Here is a 24,002-nt window from a genome sequence, read left to right on the forward strand (position 1 = left end):
TTCTCAAAGAAGTCCCATTTCTGGAAAATGTGCTCCCATAATCTGGCCTCAGTCATCTTTGCAAAATGGGAATAATTTTCCTGGACTAGAAGAATTATACAAATCAAAGGGGGAAGTAAAACTTACACAAACATAAGGTCTTAATATCCATCAGATTGTTAGAATTATGTCAGCGTTATGATATAGTAGCCAGAGCTGAGTTGAACTTTAGGCCTGCTGCACTTGTTTCTATCAAATAGAAACTGTGAAGATGTTACAGTATACCTTCTCAAACTTCCCTTTTCTCCTGTTCCATATGAAATGTTCTAATTCAATGACTTTTGGAAAAAATGAAAATAATTAGTACATGAGAAATGATTCACACAGTTTTTGGCACACAGATAGTAGCCCATAAAAATAACTAATAATAATAATAACTTTAAATGTATTGACAAATTGAAAAGAATGCATACATTTTTATTTATTCTTATCAATCTTTTTATCATTCTAATTGTACATCAGTTCATACTAAGCAAGTAAATACATAAATAAATTGAAAGAACACATATACTTTAGTGTTTTCTGCTCAATTTTTTTATCATTGTAAATGTATCTCAATTTATACTGAACAGGCCAGAGTATTTTTTAAAGGCATTCAAACGTATTTGTTTGACTCTCATTATGCTTTACTTGATATACAGAGGGTTGCGCGGACTCTCTGTGCAGCTACTGTTGGCAGAAATTGATGAAGTTATAATCAATGTAGAAAGAAACAACTTTATATTGAAACATGAGGTAGTTAAAACATACTTTGCAAATTGCCACATCACTAACCAATGTCCCCTTTCATTTTAGCTACACACAGACCTGGATCCTGGGAGCAAAAAAATCAAATACATCCTGTCAGGCGATGGAGCTGGGACTATCTTTCAAATAAATGATGTAACAGGAGATATCCATGCTATAAAAAGACTTGATCGAGAGGAAAAAGCTGAGTACACCCTAACAGCTCAGGCAGTGGACTGGGAGACAAATAAGCCTCTTGAGCCTCCTTCTGAATTTATTATTAAAGTCCAAGACATCAACGACAATGCCCCAGAGTTTCTCAACGGACCCTATCATGCCACTGTGCCAGAGATGTCCATTTTGGGTATGTATGCTTCCATTTTCACAGAACTATTAAAAATCATCTTTAAAATAGCTTTTGGCATCAGGGATAGTGTGTGACTGAATAAGAGACATTTATTACCGTCTTATCTCTAATTTGCATTTCCAAATCCCCATTTTTGGCCTCAGTTCCACAGCTCAATAGCTTTAGTCCCTGAGTAATAGGAACTGACGAAGCAATTTTATTAAAATCTCTCTCCTTGTACGACAGTACTTCAATAGGCTGAATTTGTATTCCTCTCATAGACCTGGAGTTCGAGTATTGTTACTGAGGCGGATTTATCAAGATTTGTTCCAACATGCCAGACTAATCCTATTGATATTTGCTTGATGTTTAATTATTTGTTTGTGTGTATTCACATGCAGATATAGCACACAGAGAAATAGAAAACCGTCTAGGTCTGTAGTCAGCCAGATATTGCATTGAGCTGGTGGGTAGAGTCTAGAGTGGATTAAGAAATCAGCTACTAGAGGCTTGTGTGTTGTGCTTACCTTACTTGAACCGAACTTTTAAAAGAATCTTTGCTATCACCAGTGGCTCACTCCCACTTTTTGTGAGCCATTGAAATATTCATTATACTCTATAGAACAACATTTATTTCAAAACATGGTTTTCTACCTTTTTCTTCCCTCTTTTTGTATTTGCTTATTTACCCCCAAATCAGTGTTATCTGGTAGTTCAGCTGGTAAAGAATCTGACTACAATGCAGGAGACAACAGTTCGATTCCTGGGTTGGAAATATCTGTTGGAGAAGGGATAGATTACCCAGTCCACTATTCTCAGGCTTCCCTGGTGGCTCAGATGGTAGAGAATTCACCTGCAATACGGGAGACTTGGGTTTGATCCCTTGGCTGGGAAGATTCCCTGGAGAAGGGAATAGTTACCCTCTCCAGTATTCTGGCCTGGAGAACTCCATGGACAGAGGAGCCTGGCAGGCCACAGTCCATGGGTTGCAAAGAGTTTGACATGACTGAGTGACTTTCACTTCACTTCATCCCCAAACTCTGGCCTTGATACAGGAATTCCTGACCCAGCACTTTATACTAGAATAAAAGGGAATTTTAGAGTTCTTCCTTGTCTGACAAAAGTAGTAGACAGAATCCAGGATCCAGGGCCCAAGATTACCAAAGTCATTCCTAAGCATACAGTAGATGGAATGGATACCCTAGTTTGTTTCAAATTGCATTTAAAGATATAGTCTATGCAGCAAAATCACATAAATTAGAAGTAGGTGAACATAATGTGATTAAAAAAAACACACACAAATAGAGATACAAATAAAAAACCCAAATTAGGTAAATAGTTTGGCTTAATTTGATCTCTTATTTTTTAAACTACACTGTGACTTTGCTAGAAGCACCCGTTGCAGCAGCAAATCAGAATTGACTTCAGGTGTTCACATCTTAACAGTATTTCTTCTACCAAGACTCTTATTTTGTCTGTTTCTTGTGTGAAGAATCCTACTTTTATGTATTTTTTTTCCTTCTTATCAAAATCAAATCACTCCTCTATGGTAGGCTGAAATGACACTTTTTCTAGGAAAAGTTTGTGGGAAACTTCTAGGGATTTCTAGCAGGAAGTTATCTCTCTTCCATCACTGCTACAATAGAAAGGAACCCACGAACAATCAAAAACGCCTTCATGTTCATACTTCTTTTAAATTCTGACAGGTAAACAGGAGCTGAGAAATACTATATTTTTTTTCTTTCTTTTTATTTGCTTCTTATTTCATCAACTTATTTAGGGCAGAGAACTTGCCTAATCCGTCTTTAAAAATAAAAACTTTTTTTATTGTATATTGAGGTATAGATGATTGACAGTGTTGTGATAGTTTCAGGTGGAACAGTGAAGGGGACTCAGCCATAGAAGCACATGTATTCATTCTCCCCCAAGTTCCCCTCCCCTCCAGGCTGCCACATAACATTGAGCAGAGTTCCATGTGCCTTACAGTGGTTCCTTCTTGGTTATCCACTTTAAATATAGCAGTGTGTAACTGTCCACCAAACTTCCAAACTATTCCATCCCCCGTTCATTCCCCTGGCAACCATAAATTTGATCTCTAAGTTTATGAGTCTGTCTCGGTCAGTGTAAGGTGATTTTAAAGGACTATTAGCACTTACAATACATACAGAATTGTTGTTGTTTAATTGCTAAGTCGTGTTCAATTCTTTATGACCCTATGGACGTAGCCTGCTAGACTCCTCTGCCCATGAAATTTCCCAGGCAAGAATTTCCCAGGAGTGGGTGGCTATTTCCTTCTCCAGGGGATCTTCCTAATCCAGGGAGAGAACCCACATCTCCTGGATTGGCAAATTAATTCTTTACTGCTAAACCACCTGGAAGCCCCACATACAGAATACTTAATCCTAATTACAAATAAATGATCAACAGAAAGCTGATGTTTTTTCCTCACTATTATAATTTCTACATCTTTAATGGCCAAGTCTATACCTATTTATTGTAGATGTGTCAGAGGCTTCCATTCCTGTGTATATGAGTCATGTCCCTGATAAATATGCTGAGGGGACAAAATAAAACACAAACTTCTGCAGACTTCATGGTCAATTTCAGCTAAGAAAAGGAATTTAAAGATATTATTAGCTACATAACACAATGTGTATATGAACCTATACATTGTTCCTCTATCTAAAAGATTTTTCTTTATGAGTATAGCAATATAGTATAATATTTCTTTATAAATATAGTATAGTATTTATACTATATTTATACTGCTCAATACTATACTGTATATACAATATATTATAGTATTTCTTTATAAAAGAAATAATCTACACTAACTTACATACTTATTTTAAAAAATACTTAGCTTGTTGCATCTCTTCTGAAAACAACATGGAATATGCTGCAGTTGAAAGAGGGGGGTTTTGAAACCAAATGGATGAAATGTTGAATCTTAGTTCTATCCCTTATTTTCTGCTTGACTTTGAAATTCAAGGAGGTGAAACTGTTGCTTATTTCCCTTAGCCACAATGCAAAGATAACAACTTCTATCTTGCTTTCATTTGTTGAGAATCGCATGATAAAATACAAGGTAAAGGCATGCCATAAAGTAAGTGTTCAATAATTGGTAGTTGTGGTTTATAAAATTATTTTTATTAATCTCATTCCCATATTACCTTTGGACTTTTCCTCCGTATCGATTTTATGCATCGGGTGTCTGGTTTCTGTTTGACTCCAGCCTCTCTGGTTAAAGGAGGAAGAGGCAGCTGCACTATTTTATTGTCAAGTGTGAATTATTCCCTTCATTTCTCACGAAGGTGAATATCAGGATGAAGGTCAGCTCCTATCTCTGTTCTCTCCCTATTACCACTGTTCTCTTCCAGCCTGCCTCTTCCCTCCCTGCCTTCCTTCTTTCATTTTTCTTCCTTTGCTACTGCAGAAATGCCAACACCTGCACCTGAACACCCTGAAGAATGCCAGCAAGGACTGGGGGATTTCATTGTTGCAGAGAGTAAAGAATAAAATTATAATTGAGAAATTTACCAATATTACATTGAAATGAATGTGATATTCCAGAACTGTCTGCCAGTTGACAGGCTGTCAAGACAAAACACACATATATATTTGCCCAAATGGCAGCCAAATTATTTTAGAAATATCTTATTTGGAAACTGGAGGCAGAGCTCTTTTATATTCTACTGTTTATTTCAGAACTTGATGAGAATTCACTTTTATAGCAATACTGTGTAAAGAGCGATGTGTGAGCTTGTCTGATTTTTACTGTGGATCCCAAGCTAGCAAGGTTAAATTTGGTTTTTCAATGAAAATTTGCCCACACTTAATAAGTTCCAGACACTTTAAATATTTTTATGCTATTGGATATTGGAGTGAGGGATTGTAAACCCTGATTGTGTGTTCACACCTGTCCTGAGTTGCGTCTGACTCTTTGCTACCCCATGGACTGTGTAGCCCACCAGAATCCTCTGTCCATGGAATTTTTCAGGCAAGAATACTGCAGTGGATTCCTATTTCCTACTCCAGGGGATCCTCCCAACCCAGGGATTAAACCCTCATCTCTTGCATCCACCCTGGGTTCAGGTAAAATGAACTCTGTATTTAGCTTGGAAATAGAATCTCAGACATTTTGTCTGCAAATCTGCTTTCTACCTGTGTTATTGATATAACCCATCTAAGCCTCACCTTCTCTAGCTGTGTAGTGTGCATAAGAATCCTTACCTAAGAAAATATGTTTGGAAAAATTCAATGAGTATATACTTGGCATAGCCATAGAGTTGGTGCTCAGTTATATTTGTTTCTTTACAAACGTCCGTCTTCGAGCTGCTTATACTAGTATGATTCAATAAATTGTGTACATGATATGAATGCCTTGAAAGTGAAGTGAAAGTCAGTCATGTCTGACTCTGCGACCCCATGGACTATACAGTACATGGAATTCTCCAGGCCAGAATACTGGAGTGGGTAGCTGTTTCCTTCTCCAGGGGATCTTCCCAACCCAGGGATCGAACCCAGGTCTCCTGCATTGCAGGTGGATTCTTTACCACTGAGCCACAAGGGAAGCCCAAACATACTGGAGTGGGTAACCTATCCCTTCTCCAGTGGATCTTCCCAGGGGGTTGAACTGGGGTCTCCTGCATTGCAGTCAGATTCTTTACCAACTGAATTATGAGGGAAGCCCTGTGAATGCCTTAGTCAATGAAAAGTTGCTCAAGAAGCCTTAACTTTATGTTTCACAATTGCACACATTGGAATGAACCCTATTTTATTTTAAAGGGTATATTAATAAAGATGGAGATAAAGGGATGGATGAAAAAGCCAAATAGGACTTGGGCTGGTATGAATGACTACGTTGTTGAGTGCAAAGTTTTATAAAACATGGCACTGGAGGTTTTCTCTACCTTCCTGCCTTTCTGTGAATTCTTACCTCGCCCAGCCACACTTAATGGCTTTTGGAATGAGCTGTTTAGGTGGCGGGCAGTCAGGAGTGGAGGCAGGAAACTATAGGATACTTTCAAATTCTATTCTCTCATGTATTTCAGTTGTGTTTATGGTACAACAGACCTATGACAATCGCTCCAACCTGTGTTCAAAACAGATTTACTGAATAAAATCAAAGTTAATTGGTAAACACCAAATTAAAGTAAAATGATTTTCATACATCAGACTGTTTAAAGTATTAGTATATAAGAATTTGATAAATTCATATTTTATGCCCTTTTGGAAATTCAGACATTTATATGATCCCAGAAACTATTTTTAAAAAGTATCTTGCAAAACTGTGTAATTTTATACTATAAAAGTTTTGCAAACACATGTCTAATGAGAAGAGAATTTTGAATCTGTTAGGTCACATGTTAATTTAGCATGCAGTTAAATAGTCAAATTTGCAATTTCTAAAGAGCAAATTAAAAATTATGGTGACTCTAGCTTACATGCATTAGCTTGTTATTCTTGTCACTGCCCGATAGATATTTTCATCCCATAAAAAGTTGTTTCCCCAATTAATAATTAGAAATTCATTTTCATATTTTTTATTATTAAAGAAGCAGTTTATGTTACAGAAGCTTAAAAGATCAAAGGATGTTCATACTGACAAACTGTCTTAAACCTAACGTACATATTTTTTATAATGTAGAGGTGGTGGTTTTTCTTCTCTCTCTTTTCTAGATTTTGAAAAGATTTGGTAGCGTTTGTCTATTTTAAAGGAGAGATGCAAAGTGAGAAAGAGAAAAACATATCTTGATGGATTTGATTATCGTTTTTGTCTTATTTGATTCAGAGTGACGAACAAAATTGAAATTCTTTAGGAAAACATGGGCGGGAAATCGTGAAGATTGAAGTAAACACTTTTCAAAGAAATCCAGCTGCTCTACCTAGTATCAGGGTCTGTAACAGCTGTAATTCCCAAACTCCAAGAAGGGAGAGGACTGTGTCGTTTCTGTTCTGCAGAAGGAAGCTACCTGCATTGTTCTTGTTGTTCAGTTGCTAAGTTGTGTCCGACACTTTGCAGGGACTGCATAGACAGTTGGTATAGTAACTGAATGTTTTCTTGTATCTTATGATAAAAATGACGCAGTGATTTCTGATATGCAGATTTTGGTGATTCCCAAAGGTCTCCCTAATTGATCTATGGCTTAGAAATTACTGGAGTATACAAATGGGAAAGTTACTGGCAATTAACTATGAGAGGTACCTAAAACCACTTATTCTTCCAAAAGGCATTGTTATTTCTATATGCTGGCTAAGAACACGATTGGTGTATAATGATGGGGATATAAACAAGGTTTACTTGAAAGCCTTCTGTGAAGAGAAAACTCCTTCCATCAAATTTTGCTTTAATGCTTACTCCTCTGTACTCTCTAAAGCGTAAGGGGACATTTTATGAATCAATTAAGTGATAACAATATGCAGTCAATTTATTGTACTGTCCCTCATGGGATTCTTACTATTTTTTGGTCACCTTATAATCCTGATATCTTTAATTTTATTGTTCTATTGGGCTAAATATCAACCCAAATACGTGAATGCAGATAGGATAGCTTGTGGTGGTAGTTTAGTTGCTAAGTTATGTCTGACTCTTACAATCCCATGGACTGTAGCCTGCCAGGCTCCTCTCTCCATGGGATTCTCCAGGCAAGAGTACTGGAGTGGGCTGCCATTTCCTTCTCCTATAGGATAGCTTAGGGAAGTTATTAAACTTATATAGAAGTCTACCTTCTAGAGCCACTTTGAAAATAGTTAAAATTATAGAACTACTGCCTCAGGAACTCCAGACCCAATTCTGTTTTGGGGTTTCATTGCCAACATAAACTGGATGTTTTCAATGGTCTCTTCTTGTAGATTTGGACTGTTGACTTAGGAATATCATGTAAACACCAGAAATCTTTGAATTCTTTCTACAAGATGAATTATTAATCATTACCCAGTAAATCTTTTTTCAGAATGGTATAAATCAAAAGAGAATCTTATAAATACTTCATTTGACTTTACAAGTTGTAATATCGGTATCACTGTTGTTCTATGTAATAGAATATTACATAAAAATATATTTCAATAATTCCATAAATACCTGAAACTTGAACCTATTGGAAACACTCTGTCTTTAACTCCATCCCAACTGGTGAACAGAGTGGAATTCCCTGTGGGATGGGATCAATTTAGAGACCCCTAGTTGACTCACTGGAAAAGACTCTGATGCTGGGAAAGGTTGGGGGTGGGAGGAGAAGGGGACGACGGAGAATGAGATGGCTGGATGGCATCACCGACTCTGTGGACATGAGTTTGAGTGAACTCCGGGAGTTGGTGATGGACAGGGAGGCCTGGCGTGCTGTGGTTCATGGGGTCGCGGAGAGTCGGACACGACTGAGCGACTGAAATGAACTGAACTGAACTGAACTGATCTCCCATTCATGAGTATCTCTTAATTTGAATTGGTGATTTAGAAGATTAAAATTAAACGTTTGACTCAGCATTTATAGTATCTGAGTGGAGGCAGCATTGAGATCAACCTGTCCGCATCAACCAGGTCATTCACTCAATATACCATTCATACAATGGATTCCCAGCCTGTTCATAACAGTAGCTAAAGTCAACTTTCTGTTTCTTTCCCTTTTATTTTTCCCTCCGTTTTACCCCTGTGTTCACTCACAATGAAACTCAATTTGATTATCAAATTAAACTCAGTTTAACCATCCTAGTATTGTTTCTTTAAGCTCTTCAGAAATATGTCTTCTACTTACATTTTTTAAGCTTTATTATTTTATTATTTTTGGCTGTGCTCAGTCTTCAATGTAGTGTGCTGGCTTTCTCTAGTTATGTCAAGCGTGGGCTTCTCTCTAGTTGTGGCAAGCATGGGCTTTTCATTGCAGTGGCTTCTTTTGTTGGGGAGCACGGGCTCTAGGGTGCACGGGCTTCACTAGTTGTGGCACATGGGCTCAGTACTTGCAGCGCGTGGGCTTAGTTGATCTGCGGTATGTGGACTATTCCTGGACCAGGGATCAAATGCACATCTCCTGTATTGGCAGGCTTATTCTTAACCACTGGATCACCAGGGAAGTCCATCTACTCAGATTTTTGATTTTTCTATTTCTGGATACATTGGGTAACCTCTCTGAAAATTACACCCACTTCCCTGTTGTTAAATTTTCTACGGTGAATAATACTTCATCCAAGTCTACCCTGAACTCTTTTGAAAAGACATCTACTGCTTCCGATTCAAGTAATCTTCTGGCACTTGAAATACTGAGAAGTATTCTCATATCAGTAAACCTGCACTTATAAGGAAAATCAAAACACTCAACAACAACAACAAAAAAACATTGTATTGCAGATGGAAGTTTGAGAAACACAGGTGGAATTCTACCCAGACAGTTCCATGATCATGTTGTCTTTCTATCTCTTTGTACTCATATTTTAATAGGAATGGATATTTTAGGATTCAACACATTTATTGATTTTTTGAGGCAAAAGGGCAAATCATTCTTAAGTTATTCAAGCCATGTTTGTGTCTAGCTGCTGCTGCTGCTGCTGCTGCTGCTAAGTCACTTCAGTCGTGTCCAACTCTGTGCGACCCCATAGACGGAAGCCCACCAGGCTCCCCCGTCCCTGGGATTCTCCAGGCAAGAACACTGGAGTGGGTTGCCATTTCCAGAGCTCTGTGAATTAGCATCAATACCTATAGTGTTACGAATTTTTGTTACATACCCATTTTAGAAAATCATGAATTAAAAGGAGCTAGAGAGAAAAAGCATATAGAGTTCAGCCTTTGCCTACATTCCCCTGTCAGAGAAAGGGATGCACTGCATGTCAGGGCAGCTCTGAAACACACATTTGTGAAATCCTGAAGTCTTGGCTGAAAATGAATGTGGGACACCTTTGTCAATATCTTTTTGGTGCATATCATGCCCTCCTTACCTCTCAGAGCTGGTAGGGGTTCCTAGAGTTTGAACATTTTTTAATATTATTTCTTTGATTTTTATATTTGTGCATAGTGAACTTAATAATTGTGCTTCCTGGATTCACTGGACTTGGAAAATTGCTATTTGAGTTTTAGGCCCAAATTGCTTTTATTCTTTGGTTGATTAGCAATCACAATTATGTGATATATGTGCCATTTTTCCTATTCTTATCAGTAATGTTATCAGGATAGTCACATGCATAGATAAGCACATATATCAATACAGGCATGCCTCAGAGATATTGCCAGTTGGGTTCGAGACTGCTGCAATAAAGCAAGTTGCAAAATGTTTTGGTTTCCCAGTGTATATAAAAGTCATGTTTATGTTATGCTATAGTTTATTAAGTGCACAATAGCATTATGTCCAAAAATGTGTACACACTTTAATTTCTAAAAAATTACTAAAAAATGCTGACCTAATCATCTGACAACACAGGTTTGCCACATACCTCCAATTTGTAAAAAAAAAAAAAAAATGCAGTATCTGTGAAGCATAGTAAAATGAAGTACGCCTATAGATAAAAAATGGTAAAGAAGATATACAAGGTGTTAAAAGAACTGAGGCTAAAGCTAAGTATGTAGATGTATGGAGGAAAGAAATGCAAGTTTGCATGTGTGTGTGTATTTGATATTATAATTAGATACCCTATAAAAAAGAATAGTTACATTATGAGGCTGTAAGTGGGAAAATACGGATTGTCTCAGACTCATGTCTGATTCTAAGCGAACAAGGCTTTCTTTCTTGTGTCTGGTGTCTGTACTAGAAGACTTTAAAGTCAGTATAATCATATTTGTGCCAGTTTTGAAGATGATTTTATTCATTTTCTTTTTGTCAGGGAACATGACACCAAGGAGTCGTCTCTTTATAACCATGTCAGACTTTCTGGATTTCATCTTTATATACCAATTATGAATCTTTGCAAGCCGCAAGAGTGGTTTGAGTTCAAGAAATACACTGAGGGCAGGAGAGAGGAAATTCACTAAATAAAGGTCTCTGGAATAGGTGTTGAGATGTTGATATGTGTTTCTTCTGAAATCCAAAGCAACGTTAGTCACTTAAGTTTAGCATGATGAATAATTGTTTTAGGACTACACAGAGATTAATATTTAAAAGTTTATGCCAAACACACTATTCATGTATATACATTTGATCCTAACAACAACCTTATGAAGTGAATTTTATTATTTTTATTTTTTAAAAGAGAAAACTGAGGCACACAAGCTTAAAATATACTCAAAGTCTTATGATGGGTAAAAATAAGAGCTCCTATGGCAGGCCACTCCAGTACTCTTGCCTAGAAAATCCCATGGACGGAGGAGCCTGGTAGGCTGCAGTCCATGCGGTCGCTACGAGTCTGACATGACTGAGCGACTTCACTTTCACTTTTCACTTTCATGCATCGGAGAAGGAAATGGCAACCCACTCCAGTGTTCTTGCCTGGAGAGTCCCAGGGACGGGGGAGCCTGGTGGGCTGACGTCTATGGGGTCACACAGAGTCAGACACGACTGAGGTGACTTAGCAGCAGCAGCAGCATCAAGCATGATCAAATCAGTCATTCCTAAAGGAAATTAACCCTGGATATTCACTGAAAGAGCTGATGCTGAAACTCCAATACTTTGGCCACCTGATGCCAAGAACTGACTCACTGGAAAAGACCCTGATGTTGGGAAAGTTTGAGAGCAGGAGGAGAAGGGGGTGACAGAGAAGATGGTTGCATGGCATCACTGACTCAATGGACATGAGTTTAAGCAAACTCTGGGAGATAGCGAAGGACAGGGAAACCTGGCCTGCTGCAGTCCATGGGGTTGCAAAGAGTCGGACACTATTTAGGGACTGAACAACAACATCAGGCATGCAGAGCAACTAGCAGTCCACAGAGTAAGGAAGGAGTTGTTGTAGAGATTAGATAGACAAGATCTTGTCTCTGCATTAGGTGACGGGAAGGAAAACTGGAAGTGAAGTGGAAGAGACCAGGAATACATTGGACTCCAAAAGGAGCCTGTACCTCGCACTCCCACCTCAATATTCCTGCAGGAGAAGCGGAAGCCCGTGGTCACAGGGCTGCACCAGGGCCATGGACCTGGGTCAGGACTTGGACATTCTGGTGGAGCACAGCCTAGAGCTGCTGAAGGAGCTGTGAGCTGGATTCTGCTCCGTGTCCCCATGGTGTGCTTGAGAAACTGCTGAGTCAGGCATGCACTGCCCCAGTGTCCCATACCCTTCATTGACGTTGGGTCTGCCTTCTCCACTTCTGCCTGCAAAAGCTCATGCCAAACCTAACCAGGACAAACCTAGGAAAGGGAATTCTAGAAAAATAATCCCAGTGTAGCTAAACTGATCGAGAACAAAGCCATGACAGATACACTTTATTTAGTTTTTGTTGTAGGCTGGGTCCTGTGGAAAACACTGTGTAGATTTTTAGAAAAGGGCCTTATATATGTCTAGTGTTATCATTGCAAATTATGTATTATATAAAATTATATATATTGTTGGTTGCATGTTATTATCATATTTTTACTGAAAAAAATAGAGATATAAATTTATTTGTGTTGTGGGCTGAGTTCTATTTCACAAAATTAATGTACTGGAGCTCTAACCCTCAGGACCTTCAAATGAGATTGTATTTGGAGGTAAGGCCCTTGAAGAGGTGATTAAAGTTAAGTGAGGACAGATGGGCAGGTGCTGGTACAGTCTGCCTGGTGTCCTTACAGAAGAAGGAATTTGGACACAGAGACTCCAGGGGCACATATGAACAGAAACACAACTGTGTGACAAGACACAAGAAGAGTGGCCATCTGCAAGCCAAGGAGAGTCCTCGGGAGAAACCAACCCTGCCAGCGCCTTGAACTTGGACTCCCAGCCTCTAGGACTGTATGAAAATTAACTCCTGTTGTAGAAATCACCTAGGCTGCAGTGTTTTCTAACGGCCACCCTAGCGGACTAATGTGGTTTAGTGTGGCCATATTAACTTAATTAGGAGGCGCTAGGATCAAAATCCCAAACCAGAGACTTGTTAAATTGGATACCAATGTTCTCTCTTCTAGAATTATCATGTCCCTATTATAATTAGCCTGAAGTAATATCTTTTGATTTTAATATTTCTGGTTTTGGTTTATTAGCATCTTAGACGGAGAAGGCAATGGCAAGCCACTCCAGTACTCTTGCCTAGAAAATCCCATGGATGGAGGAGCCTGGTCGGCTGCAGTCTGTGGGGTTGCTAAGGGTCAGACATGACTGAGCGACTTCACTTCACTTTATATAAGCCTTGACTTAGGGTCATATGTTTGGATACATATGGAGCGAACATCTGTTCCCAGCTATGGGATGTTTTTAAAAAATAAAAAATCATATGCTTAAGTGTGTGGAGCTTCTTTTCGTTTTAAGTAAACTTTTGAGTTTTAGATTTACAGAAAGGTTGTTAAATTATAATACAGTCCCCATATACCTTCACACCACATTTCACTATTATCAATATTAACATCTTACATTAGTGTGGTAAACTTTGTTAAAATCAATGAATCGATATTGACACTACATTTTATCACTTGTGGGGAGAACTGGTCAAGTATTTTTGTAGAATTTCCCTCATTTTAGATTTGTCTAATGGGTTAGAGTGTTTTGGGAAGGAAAACTGACATTTTGTGACTTTATCAATGTGGTTTAGTCACTAAGTTGTGTCCGACTCTTGCTACCCCATGGACAGTAGCTTGCCAGGCTCCTCTGTCCATGTGATTCTCCAGGCAAGAACACTGGAGTGGGTTGTCATTTCCTTCTCCAGGGGGTCTTCCCAACCCAGAAATCAAACCTGGGTCTCCTGCATTGCAGGCAGATTCTTTACCAAATGAGCTACAAGAGAAACCCATTGTATCAATACATACTATCAGTAGGATTTATCCATGTTGATGTGAACCTTGATCACCTGGCTGAGGTAGTAAGTTTGTCAGGTTTCTCTGCTATAAAGTCACTTTTTTATTCTGCTTCCTACACTGTACCCATTAGAAGGAAGTCGGTATATGCAGCATGAATTTAAGCAGTGGAAAGTTATACTCCCCCCCTGCTACGTAATCATCCATGTTACTCACGTGGATTTCTTGTGCATAGGTGATTTGCCTTCCCTTCCTTCCTTTCATTTAATCAATATGTACACAAGGGTTATTTATTTTATACTTTGTGTTGTAATCCAGTGCAACTTTATTTTCTTACTAATTTTTTTTTCCCAGCATTGGTCACTGGGAGATCTTTTAGTCATCACCTGTATCTCTTCCACATACATTCATTATTTCTTGTTTGGTTGGGTTTTAGCACTTATATACTTGCTTTCTCTTTTATTTATTTATGGCTGTGCTGGGTCTTCATTGCTTTCTGAGGGCTTTCTCTAGTTAGAGTCAGGGTGAGGGGGGAACTGCTCTTCGCTGTGGTACAATGGCTTCTCATTGCCATGATTTTTCTTGTTGTGGAGTACAGGCTCTAGGCTCATGGGCTCAGTAGTTTTGACGCATGGACTTAGATTCCCTGGGGCGTGTGGAATCTTCTTATATCAGGGATTGAACCTGTGTCCTCTGCATGGCAGGCAGATTCTTATCCACTGCAGCACTGGAGAAGTCCACCTGCTTACGTGCGTGAGGCTTCAGGCTCATCTTGGATATTTATTGCCCCACTTCTGGAATTACCTCTATCTCCAAGGAGCCCTGGTTCCTTTTGTTGGGGTCATTAGAAGCCAAGCGTGCTAGTTGCTCTTGTTGCTGCTGGGTTGTCTTTGATTTTAGACCCTCCCAGATGATGGAGGGAGGACAAATACGTGTGGAGATATGTATTTATGCACTTGAGTTTTTAAAATACAGTGGTAATATAATTATATTATTTTGTCACAATTTGCAGTCCATCGTGGGAAACTCCACATCACATTTTTTAATTTGTATGTATTAAATTTTGCATGCACTATTGATTTTGATAAGCACATTGTGCCACATGTCCATCATTACTCTATCAGATGGAATAGTTTTCCTACCTTAAAGAAAGCCCTGAACTTTACCTATTGACTTCCTCATTTTTAACCCCCTATTGACTTTATAACTTTGTCTTTTCTAAAATATCCTATAAATATAATAAAATAGTATATCAGTTCAGTTCAGTCACTCAGTCATGTCCGACTCTTTGCGCCCCTATGGACTACAGCACACCAGTCCTCCTTGTCCATCATCAACTCCCGGAGTTTATTCAAACTCATGCCCATTGAGTCATTGATGCCATCGAACCATCTCATCCTCTGTCGTGCCCTTCTCCTCCGCCTTCAATCTTTCTTAACATCAGGGTCTTTTCTAATGAGTCAGCTCTTCACATCAGGTGGCCAAAATATTGGAGTTTCAGCTTCAACATCAGACCTTCCAAGGAATATTCAGGACTGATTTCCTTTAGGATGGACTGGTTGGATCTCCTTACAGTCCAAGAAACTCTCAAGAGTTTTCTTCAACACCACAGTTCAAAAGCATTGATGCTTTTAGTTTATTTATAAACTAAATAGTATTCCTTTGTATGGGTTACCATAGTTTGTTAATCCTTTTGTCTATTGAAATATATTTTGATTACTTCCAATACTGTGTAATTATAAATACAACTGTTATAAACATTCATTTGCAGATTTTTGTTTCAAAATAAGTTTTTAATTCAGTTGAAATACCTAAGAGTTTATCTGATGCATCTTTCAATAAGAATGTATTTAGTTTTATTAGAAATTTTAATCAATTTAACCAAAATATTGACCACAAAACTCTATCAGTAATCTTTAAAACATTACATAAAGACATGATTCAATTTGTTATCAGACAAAACAATGGTAGAAATCTTAGAAAAAAATCCATTAATGTAGAGATGAATGGATGTGCTTGTATGAGTTCCAGTGATCACACTGTCAATAGGAATTGTCTTAAAATGCTGTCAAATTTCGGTGCCTTTGGGAAATGCTGCCCCAGAGGATTTTTAAATTTTGCATTCTTCTGGTCAAAATGGGTTCTCCTATTTCTAGTCTTTGAAAATGTGTCCAGGGACACTGTTCATCAAACTGTCACTACCAGTGTTGCTGCTGCTGCTGCTAAGTCACTTCAGTCGTGTCCGACTCCGTGCGACCCCACAGACGGAAGCCCACCAGGCTCCCCCATCCCTGGGACTCTCCAGGCAAGAACACTGGAGTGGGTTGCCATCTCCTTCTCCAATGTGTGAAAGTGAAAAGTGAAAGTGAAGTCGCTCAGTCGCGTCCGACCCCTAGCGACCCCACGGACTGCAGCCCACCTGGCTCCTCCGTCCATGGGATTTTCCAGGCAAGAGTACTGGAGTGGCTTGCCATTGCTACTGTGCCTATTTCTGCTTTTTGCAAGTTTATGCTAAAAAAAATAAATACAGGAGTGAAAATATTGTAGTCAACAACCATCTATGGAGACCCTTCTTACAAGGTTGTAGTGAGCACCCAAATAATGTCAGCCAAACCCATGTGCATTTATTCCCTTGCAATGGACCATCTCCCCGATGGCAGTGTGGATAACCACAGTATGGATAGCCAGTTTGTGAAGGGTTTCTTTTGTTCTCATACACAGATAGACATTTCACCAAATTTAGTTCGGTTAGTTCAACCCCAGGCATTTTCCATAAGGACTGAGAAGATAATGAAATAGTATCTTTCAAAGTAGCTCAACATGGAAATATGTGAACTTAGGCACCATCTGGTACACCTCATCCTTTCATAATATATACTAATATTAGAGAAACAGAAAAGTTATGCTTCTCACGTTGGATTTCTTAGTCTCTGCTTCTAGGAACACACTGTACCCTGTGAAAGTCGCTCAGTCGTGTCTGACTCTTGTGACCCCATGGACTGTATCCATGGAATTCTCCAGGCCAGGATACTGGAGTGGGTAGCGTTTCCCTTCTCCAGGGAATCTTCCCAACCCAGGGATTGAACCCAGGTCTCCTGCACTGCAGGCAGATTCTTTACCAACTGAGCCACCAGGGAAGCCCTCTAGGAATATATGGCGTCTCAAACAGTTCCCATCTCTGGTTTCCACATTATTTCTGTTTCTCCATGTATGACAACTCAAAAAAGATCAGGTCAAGGGATAGTTGGCTTTTTAAAAACAAAAATTTCCTAAGAAATATAAAATTATCTGCTGGATGCTATGGGTGCCTGTGAGGAGTTATTCCAAGGAGTTTTGGCCTTTCAGAGAGTAGTTATAGAAACGTCCTTCTCCTTGGCTATGTAAACAGTGTATAAAATGATAAATATTTATACTCACTCAAATGGTGTGCAGTTTTCTCATTATATGAACCTAGAGAATTGACTATCAGTGTTGTGTCTTCCTTGTAAAAGATCCTGACTCTTTAGGGCAAGGAATGGTATGGATGGATATTAATGATATGTGGCACATGTCTCCTTAATATAGTGAGAGGGTGTTTGTTTTTTGGTTTTGTTTTTCTTTTACTGTCTTTGACTGCTGTCCATATAAAAACAATGAACTGAAATTTAGATCCTTGGGAAAGTTAAAATTGGAGTGGTATATCCCATCTGCCACCTGGAGAAGGAAATGGCAACCCACTCCAGTATGCTTGCCTGGAGAATCCCATGGACTGAGAAGCCTGGTAGGCTACAGTCCATGGGGTCGCAAAGAGTTGGACACGACTGAGAAACGTCACTTTTTCACATCCCATCGGCCAGACTTGTGAAAGGACTATGAATCTCCTTAACCTGAGAGAGAAGGAGACAATGAGAGAAGGAATATTCTGAGTTCAGCCTGAAAAAAGACTCTTCATGCTGAGTGGGGTGTCACTCTTCTATCCATTTATATTCTCAGATCCTACTAGAGTCTTTTGTGCTTTGTTCTTTTTTAAAATTAGTATTAAAGAAAAACTGGATGATCAAGACGGAAAACAAAGGGCTAAATTCATTCCTGAACATGTCTTTATTGTCCTTTTTCTCACCTTGACAGAATCTGAATAATGATAATCACCCCAGGATTTTTTTTTTTTTGGTATTGCTCTTCCAGTGTAATTATTAAGGCTGCTAATACCATTCAGTAACAATGGAATAATATCAAACATTTCGCACACATTTCTGTGTAGGTAACAAGTTACAGTGTCAAAGTTAAATGAAAGAAGTGCCAGTATCCATCTTAAGAGCTGCTCTCACAGTGGCTCATGGCTCTAGTCAACTTGACATAAGCTCACTCTGAGGGGCTTTTTTGGGGACCACACAGCAAGGGAAATAATAAGACCACATGATCTGAATCCAGCATTGTTACCGCTGCTTGATTCAGTGCTAAGGGCAAGGTTCAGTTAGCTTTTTCATAAGTGTAGACAGCAATTCACATTTCCATTCAGCTTTTCAACAATTTGGCTTTTCTTGTCTCCCATACAGATTTTTTACTTTTATTTAAGCTTATTTGGCTGTGTTTGCCTTAGTTGTAGCATGCAGGGTCTTCATTGTGATGCACAGACTCTCTAGTTGTGGCACCCAGGCTCAAGCGCTCCGTAGTCGTGGCCTGTGCCGAGCTGCCTGGCAGCAGGTGGGATCTTCCAGGACCAGGGATCAAACCTGTGTCCCCTGCATTTCAAGGCAGATTCTTAACCACCAGACCATCAGGGAAGTCCCCGTGTTTTTAAATTATGTACCAAAGTGTGATATCCACACAGTAAAGTGTGTATACTGTTAAGAGCACAAGCTCACAAACCCAACAGACATGTGTAATCGGCACCCAGGTGAATCAGAAGAGTTCCCAGCACTGCAAGATTCACTTTTGTGCCTTTTTCTTGTCGCTGTTCCCACAGAGGAACCAAATCCTTCTAAAAGCAGAGAGAAGTTTTGCCTGCTTTGTACTTTATACGATTGGACTCATGCACTGCTTTTGCTTTGGAGTCAGTTTTCTCTCTACATCCACGCTTGAAACCAGGTCTACCAAGTTTACAAGATTGGTGAATGAACCAGTGAATATATTGACTTTTTATATTTATTTACCCTATTGATTCTCTTCTCTTGTCCCCTCTTTTCCTTTGTGTTCCGGCGCTGGAAGGTGACTTTAATATTAAGTATGTTATTTGGGGTGACCTTTCATTATACATCAAGCTCAAGGCAGCTAAGCTAAGGGGAGGCTTCCATGTCAAAACCAGTGGTAAATCTGTACCTGTGGGAGGTTTCAGTATCTAATCTGCCTGAAACAGATCTCACCTTATTCCTACCAGTTTCACTAATTAAAATAACATCCATTTCAAAAGAAACAAAACTACCATTCTACCTCTCCCACTTTACTTCTGCTTTTGGTTTCAACCTCCATGTCTCTGTTTTCTCTGAGTGAAGTATTAGTTGCTCAGTTGTGTCCAACTCTTTGCATCCCTATGGACTGTAGCCCACCAGGCTCCTCTGTCCATGGGGATTCTCCAGGCAAGAATACTGGAGTGGGTTGCCATGCCCTTCTCTAGGAGAACTTCCCAACCCAGGGATTGAACCCAGGTTTCCTACATCTCAGGCATATTCTTCACCGATTGAGCCACCAGGGAAGCCCAAGAAAACTGAAATGGGTACCCTATTCCTTCTCCAGGGGATCTTCCTGACCCAGGAATGAAACCAAGGTCTCTCTCCTGCATCACAGGCAGTTTCTTTACCAGCTGAGCTATAATGGAAACCCAGGATTGTTATCTGGTATCAAATATGCCATTAGGCTACATGGAACTGCTATGTTAAAGAGAACTATTATAATTTTATTTATATAAATTGTCATTTAAAGAACTTTATCCTACCCCCAGTATCACCATAAATAGAGAAGATAAATACCAGATAAATATATTGATAAATATCATGAAGTATATACATACACTTAGATAAGTATAATGTGAGATATAGGCTTCCCTGGTAGCTCAGTAATACAAAAATAAAAATAAAAACAAAACAAAAATAAACTCTGCCTGCCAGTGCAGGAGATGCAGGTTCAATCCCTGGGTTAGGAAGATCCCCTGGAGGAGGAAATGGCAACCCACTCCAGTATGCTTGCCTGGAGAATCTCATGGGCAGAGGAGCCTGGCAGCCTACGGTCCATAGGGTTGCAGAGAGTCAGACACGACTGAAGTGACTTTGCATGCGATCTATTAGGGTAGATATCCTGCTTTCTTGAGGCTTGTTCAAAGGCATGCAAAACTATCATTGCAGAAACCATGATTAACGAGATGGCTGAGGGATGCCAAGAGATACCCCTGGGAACTTGTCTTGCCTAAGGTTTGCATGGCAGGGTACCAATTAAAATTGCTTGTTTCCTTCTGACTCAGAGGACCCATTGCCATGTCTTTAGATCTTTGGATGATTTTTCCAGTAGTCATGTATGGATGTGAGAGTTGGACTATAGAGAACGTTGAGCCCTAAAGAATTGATGCTTTTGAACTATGGTGCTGGAGAAGACTCTTAAGAGTCCCTGGCAGCAAAGAGATCAAACCATTCAATCCTAAAGGAAATCAACCCTGAATACTCAGTGGAAGGACTGATGCTGAAGCTGAAGCTCCAATATTTTGGCCACCTGATGCAAAGAGCCAACTCATTGGAAAAGACCGTGATGCTGGGAAAGATTGAAAGCAGGCGGAGAAGGGGGTGACAGAGAATGAGATGGCTGGATGGTACCACTGACTCAGTGGAGATGAGGTTGAGAAAACCATGGGAAATAGTGAAGGACAGGGAAGCCTGGCATGCTGCAGACCATGGGGTTGCAAAGAGTTGGATATGACTTAATGACAACAACAGAGATCTTTGGAAGTGATGAGAACAAAACGTGTGAAATCAGCTGCTCAGAAGTCTAGACGTGGGAGCAGAGCAGGACTGTGTGGGCTCTCCCTAGTAGCTAAAGGATTGATTTCCTGCACAGTGAAAGTGACTCAGCATCATTTCTCTATCCCTAGGCCTAAGGAACTCAGCACAATTGCACTCATCTCACACACTAGTAAAGTCATGCTCCAAATTCTCCAAGCCAGGCTTCAGCAATATGTGAACCTTGAACTTCCAGATGTTCAAGCAGGTTTTAGAAAAGGCAGAGGAACCAGAGATCAAATTGCCAACATCCGCTGGATCATCGAAAAAGCAAGAGAGTTCCAGAAAAACATCTATTTCTGCTTCACTGACTATGCCAAAGCCTTTGACTGTGTGGGTCACAATAAACTGTGGAAAATTCTGAAAGAGATGGGAATACCAGACCACCTGACCTGTCTCTTGAGAAACCTGTATGCAGGTCAGGAAGCAACAGTTGGAACTGGACATGGAACAACAGACTGGTTCCAAATAAGAAAAGGAGTGCATCAAGGCTGTATATTGTCACCCTGCTTATTTAACTTATATGCAGTGTACATCATGAGAAATGCTGGGCTGGAAGAAACACAAGCTGGAATCAAGATTGCTGGGAGAAATATCAATAACCTCAGATATGCAGATGACACCAGCAGATGACACCACCCTTATGACAGAAAGTGAAGAAGAACTAAAGAGCCTCTTGATGAAAGTGAAAGAGGAGAGTGAAAAAGTTGGTTTAAAGCTCAATATTCAGAAAACTAAGGTCATGGCATCCAGTCCCATTACTTCATGGCAAATAGATGGGGAAACAGTGGAAACAGTAGCTGACTTTATTTTTCTGGGCTCCACAATCACTGCAGATGGTGATTGCAGCCATGAAATTAAAAGGCACTTATTCCTTGGAAGGAAAGTTATGACCAACCTAGAGAGCATATTAAAAAGCATAAATATTACTTTGTCAACAAAGATCCATCTAGTCAAGGCTATGGTTTTTCCAGTAGTCATGTGTGGATGTGAGACTTGGACTATAAAGAAAGCTGAGTGTCAAAGGATTGATGCTTTTGAACTGTGGTGTTGGAGAATACTCTTGAGAGTCCCTTGGACTGCAAGGAGATCCAACCAGTCCATCCTAAAGGAGATCAGTCCTAGGTTTTCATTGGAAGGACTGATTCTGAAGCTGAAACTTCAATACTTTGGCCGCCTGATGTGAAGAGCTGACTCATTTGAAAAGACCCTGATGCTGCGAAAGATTGAGGGCAGGAGAAGAAGGGGATGAAAGAGGATTAAATGGTAGGATGGCATCTCCGACTCAATGGACATGAGTTGGGTAAGCTCCAAGATTTGGTGATGGACAGGGAGGCCTGGTGTGCTGAGGTTCATGGGGTCATGAAGAGTCAGACATGACTGAGCTACTGAACTGAACTGAAGGATCCCAGTGTATATAAGCAATTAGTGTCATATTCAAATAAGGAAGCAGGTGGATGGATTTAAACGTGTGTAATTGTTTTAATTGTTTTAAATATTGGATTGGAGCTTTTACATTATATCCATCAAGAAAAACACCTTTGATCTGAAGATATTTCAAAATGGCATGATTAAAGTGAGTTACTGCTGGGTTATCAGCAATAGCAATAGAGGCCATTTTGAAGCTGCCTTTCCCCCAGCTCCAGGGACCAACACCATGTTGCATTTTGAAGGGATATTCTAACACATTAGACTTGGCATTTGCTTTGAACAGAAAAGATATTCCTGACTAATGCTAAGATTTGCCTGAGTTTTTAGATATATCTGTAGCTCTTTAAGTTCTATAGAGCTTCTAATACTATAGAAGTCAACTTGAAGGGGGAGATGCTTAGAATGTGGGATTCAAGGTTAGGCTTAGGACCGCATAAAGAATACAAAAATGTGCTTCTTTGTGTCTGATTTAATGCTTTCTTGAAATACTCAAAGATAAAAGCTGGAGCTTTGAAGCCAGACTGTTTGAATTGTGGATCTTCTCCTAACTAGTGAACAGCCATGAGAAGGGAATTTACCTCTCAGAATCTGAGTTTCTTTTTCAAAAAAGGGATTTGAAAAGGAAAATTATGTGAAAGGATAGAATACTCTGCCTGACATGCAATATTTCAATAAATGTCAGTTTTGTCCCAGCTTTGAGCCATAGCTGTGTGTGAGAAAGCTTACCCTGACTTCCTTTCTCTGATCAGCGTGCTGCTTCTGAATTCTCTGACCATTGATGTATGTGGAGCTGAGTCTTTCTGTCTGATATTTTTGTTTATGATACATTTTCAGAATTAAACTCATATCTCCAAAGCAAATAATTGATTAATCCCTTAGCTTTACTTCGGATGATATCCTTACCCTCTGTTTCTGTGAATGCCCTTCTCTCTTTTATTTGCTTTTAAGTTCACCCTCTGAAATCAGCATCTTATTTCTAAACTTTGCTCTGAGTGCAAGGCCTACAACTCAGACTGCCCATGTGACACATAAACGTGAGACTGAGGTGCCTTGGTTAACAACCAGCAAATTCAAAACTGAATACATCTGTCCTATTTTCCTCAGTCCTTCCAGAAGTCATCTCCAGCCACGAACCCCACATCCTCCTCCCCCAAGAGAGCTGCAGTGATTCTATACCCTCACATCTGAAGGCATTTTAGTAGATATGGTATTTCTTTAGGGTTTGCACTTGTTTCCCTGGTCAGAGACAACGTCACTCATCCTTTCCTAATTCACCATCTGTATTATCTGTTCAAATTTTCTGCCCATGTTTTAATTGGGTAGTTGGTTGATTTTTTGTGAACTTTAAAGAGTTCTTTATATGTCATGCATCCGAGTCCTTTGAAAGATATATGATTTGCAAATGTTTTCTCCCAGTTTGTGGTTTGTCATTTCATTAATTTAACAGTATCTTTCAAGATGCATAAGTTTCTGTTATTGGTAAAACCAGTGCATTTGTTTTCTAAAAAACAAAACAAAAAACTGAAAAGACTGAATGCCTCTGTTATTTGTCACTGTGTGACAATATTACCACAAATTTCATGGCTTTTAACAACCCACATTTATTATTTCACGGTTCCTGTGGTTGACCTGTTTAGGACATCTGTGGGTTCTGCTGCT

The 24,002-nt window shown here is 39.5% G+C and overlaps 1 protein-coding gene across 1 annotated transcript in view; it reads left to right on the plus strand.

The window, feature by feature from the left end:
- Window positions 1-24,002, plus strand: part of CDH8 (cadherin 8) — a 381,309-nt gene that overhangs the window by 125,353 nt on the left and 231,954 nt on the right. Inside the window, exon 2 of the mRNA XM_055412624.2 lies at window positions 835-1,129. Coding sequence (XP_055268599.1) covers window positions 835-1,129 — 295 coding nt within the window. The remainder of the gene's footprint in view (window positions 1-834; window positions 1,130-24,002) is intronic.

This window comes from Moschus berezovskii, chromosome 22, assembly GCF_049115385.1.
Source record: "Moschus berezovskii isolate FMDL1 chromosome 22, NW_MosBer_1.0, whole genome shotgun sequence".
Lineage (NCBI taxonomy): Eukaryota > Metazoa > Chordata > Mammalia > Artiodactyla > Moschidae > Moschus > Moschus berezovskii.